We start from the raw sequence: 3,320 nt of genomic DNA, 5'->3' as shown, positions 1-3,320 counted from the left end.
GAATTTGAATCGAAATGGCGGATACCTTTCACTTCTCAAAAGCATGCTTTGCAACTTGCTGTTAGCAATTCTACAACAGAATTTTATGCTTTGTGTAAGGATCAACTGACTCGAAACAATTTCAGATCGTAACGCACATAAAACAATGCGTCTATGACGTCGCACTGTAACCTTGATGACATCAATGACGTAAGTCGCAATATTATTGCTCTGGAAACAAATGCGATCTCTTGGCGCACTCTATGATTCGGGCAACACACGTGATGGGTATCATGGGATATTTTCCATTAAAAAATAGAAAGATCGGTATGGTCATTGATGCCAGCTGTCTCACTCCACCGTCTTGCAAAACTTTGCCAAATTTGTTTTGGCCAGTTTCTCTGGCTCAATACCTGTTTATCGAGAGTGGCAAAGATAGATATAGGACCACCCCGATCATTTAATTCATATGTAAGTTATTTCTCTCACCTGGACCCGTGGATCTTCACTGCTCCGCATGGTGGGCGCCCGGGATTGCTGACTCAGTAATACCGTTACAGCGTTCCAAAGTTAAAATATTCTTGATAAAGTCAGGTCCCGATCCTTTCACTAAACTCCAGTGTAAGAGCGCGCTGTTCACATACAGTCCCTCAAAAACAGCACACACACGCTTGTGCGACGAGGAAGCGATTCTCGACGCGGAGGGAGAAAGACAGTTTTGACTTGAAGGGGAGAAGAACGACTAAATGCCTGTAAGGCAAATTTGCAACAGAATTAGAATATTTTATGGCTCCTAGCTACATGCAAAACACCCCAAGGGCTCCAAGAGCCTTTATAGTAAAATCTTGGGTTATTGGTTTATCAAGCATAGATGTACTGAGGTTGAGCTTCAGAATTAACTGATACAAGATTGTAAGTGTACGGAGCTTGAATTTTAAGAAGCTTGAACTTCAACCTTTGTCGAAAGTACTCAGTAGAAGGGGCTGACTTACGTCATCGACTTTGAAAGACGGAGACTCGTCGGTCTCGTCACCACTACAGACCCCCAAGTAAGAACCAGCTTTGTGTATCACACAAAATGTTTGTGGCTTCATATAAGGAATCACGTCCGCATTCGGGAACATCATACTGTAATCGTTTTTAATTCCCACAATGCCTACAGAAGGTATATGAATGTAAGTTCATGTAGAGGCTAAGTATAGCCTGTTACATCCAGATTCAACATCACACCGTCCATCACCCCTCAGGTAGCAACGATATACTCTAGAGACCGCAATATTGTTTTCCTATCTCTCGACTTACTGACGCATCACCTTCCATGCTTAGCTCAAGACACGTATCAATATCATATTTGACACTGTTCGGACAATTCCATATGCTGCACCGAAGTTGTTATAGCTTCGTTATCGTGCTAAATACTCTTTCGCATTCTTGCAGAGATGAACATAACTTGTCAATGCTCTGCGAGAAATGTAGTACATAGCAGCTATGTTTTCCGACTTCGCAGTCAATCCACTAGTCTTAGCGCTTCAGCCACGATCTATCACCTATGACGAGATCTAAATGCACGATTTGACGCCGTTCTACGCGGTCAAAGTCCTTCACAGTCAGCTATGCCTTACAAGAACTCTGGACGCATTCACAAACGCGCTTATCGCAAGACGCACGGCTACTGTACATGTAAGTGTAATCTCCTCTTCGTAATGCGTATGCGTTTTCAAACGACCCAATGCTGCGAGCCACACCTGTATTAACGAGCGTCTTTATTATAGGTTAGGTTGCATTGACCGTGGCCACATCAAACATAGAATGTCGTCCTAAGTCAGCGTTTACCCACAACAGATTCGTCGAATGACCATGTGTGGGAGCTGAACCCTCCATACCCCATGATTAAGAGAGAAGGGGTGTCGGTGTTTGATTATACCATAGATGGGAGATTTGCAAGTACCTCGGAATTCCTTGGCAGCCAAGAATCATTCCCTCTCTTCCTTCTCAGCGCAGCTGAAGCCTATCATCTCTAGCGCGCGTAAAGCTTTCACCTCCAATTACCCTCCGGTCACCGCAATACAGAGGTGGTGTTTTGCATTTTTTGAGACCCACTGTTGCCTCGCTCGAAGTTCATCTGACGCGTAACATCTCGACGCAAACCACACCGAATAGCCGAATTTTCATTAATACGGGGACGAATACCACCTTTTGATGTAAAGCTGCCGCATTTCCACCGAGCATTGAACAGTCCGCCGTCCACCTACCTCCCATTGGTGAGTGGACTAAAACTCAAAACGCCTATGATACTCCTGTTAAGCCTCCGCAATATGTCAAATTAAGTTAGGATATCTAGGTTTTACACATTCGTGCTCAATTTTTTTAGCACAGCCTCCTTGCTTGGAGACCGCACGAAAGACGCGCTGTTGCTTTTTCTGGAGCTTGACTTAATTTATAGTCACCTCAAATTCCCTCAGATAGAAAGGGAGACTTTTTTAGTATCCGCCAGTCGATACATACGCTCGAGATGCTTATCGGCAAAAGGAAGCGTCAATTCCCTCAGATAAAAGGGAGATTTTTTAGTATCCGCCGGTCGAGACATACACTCGAGATGCTTATTGGCAAAAGGAAGCGACAGCGGCATCACGGTGGAAGTCGATCGCATAACATCGACACTTATTGAAGAGTTCTTAAGGTATGTCGCATTAGTGTCTTTCTTTGACTGCTGAATGCCTTCAGGCAATCGATTTTCGCCTCTGGCCCTAACTGACAGTCCCTTTACCACTTTGCGACCAATGATAGACATCAGTTTACCAAGCGCTTCAGCCACGCCAAGGATGGGCAATTGAGTTTGATCTGCAATGTTGGTAACGACACAAATAAATAAAATTTATGCCACTTCTCACAGACCTATCCTTTTTTACTGATTACAATAAATTTCATTGGTACCAATACCTAAATACTCACAATTGCCCATAGTGATATTTTTGCACAAAGTTCGCTGCTAAATGCAAGAAAAAGTTGAGCTCAACATAACGACCGTAGAATTTAGCATAATTTTTGTAGTACTTTTGTCTTCTGTCAAAGCAACTGCATGTTGTAATCGCTGAAGGCTTATCCAAATGGCTGGGTCGTCGAATAGACAACGTACGGTATGAGTGCCATCTGGGCCATCACTTCAAGTCCATATACCTTGTTATATCCCAGAATATTTTTTGGACTCTGTGCTACCTCTAAGCCTACCCTTCTAGACCCTTCAAGAAGCCTATTGGTGGAGTCATATTTTGACGTCATGCCCTTACCGGTATTAATCGTAAACATAGCCTGAAATCAGTCTCGCCCCCAATCTACTCCTT

At 43.6% G+C, this 3,320-nt stretch overlaps 1 protein-coding gene across 1 annotated transcript; it reads right to left on the bottom strand.

The window, feature by feature from the left end:
- Positions 1–1,586: 1,586 nt before the first annotated feature.
- On the bottom strand, positions 1,587–1,785 carry PHALS_01081 (uncharacterized protein; the record flags this gene model as incomplete). The annotated part of the gene is made up of 2 exons (XM_024730876.1): positions 1,587–1,724; positions 1,768–1,785. The coding sequence occupies 2 exons, from the start codon at positions 1,783–1,785 to the stop codon at positions 1,587–1,589; spliced, it is 156 nt and encodes a 51-aa protein (XP_024581110.1).
- Positions 1,786–3,320: the final 1,535 nt, after the last annotated feature.

The sequence above is a fragment of the Plasmopara halstedii genome (genome assembly GCF_900000015.1).
Source record: "Plasmopara halstedii genome assembly, contig: Scaffold_1343, whole genome shotgun sequence".
NCBI lineage: Eukaryota > Oomycota > Peronosporomycetes > Peronosporales > Peronosporaceae > Plasmopara > Plasmopara halstedii.
The sequence above is the reverse complement of the archived record's forward strand: the minus strand, read 5'-3'. Positions and strand labels throughout refer to the sequence as shown.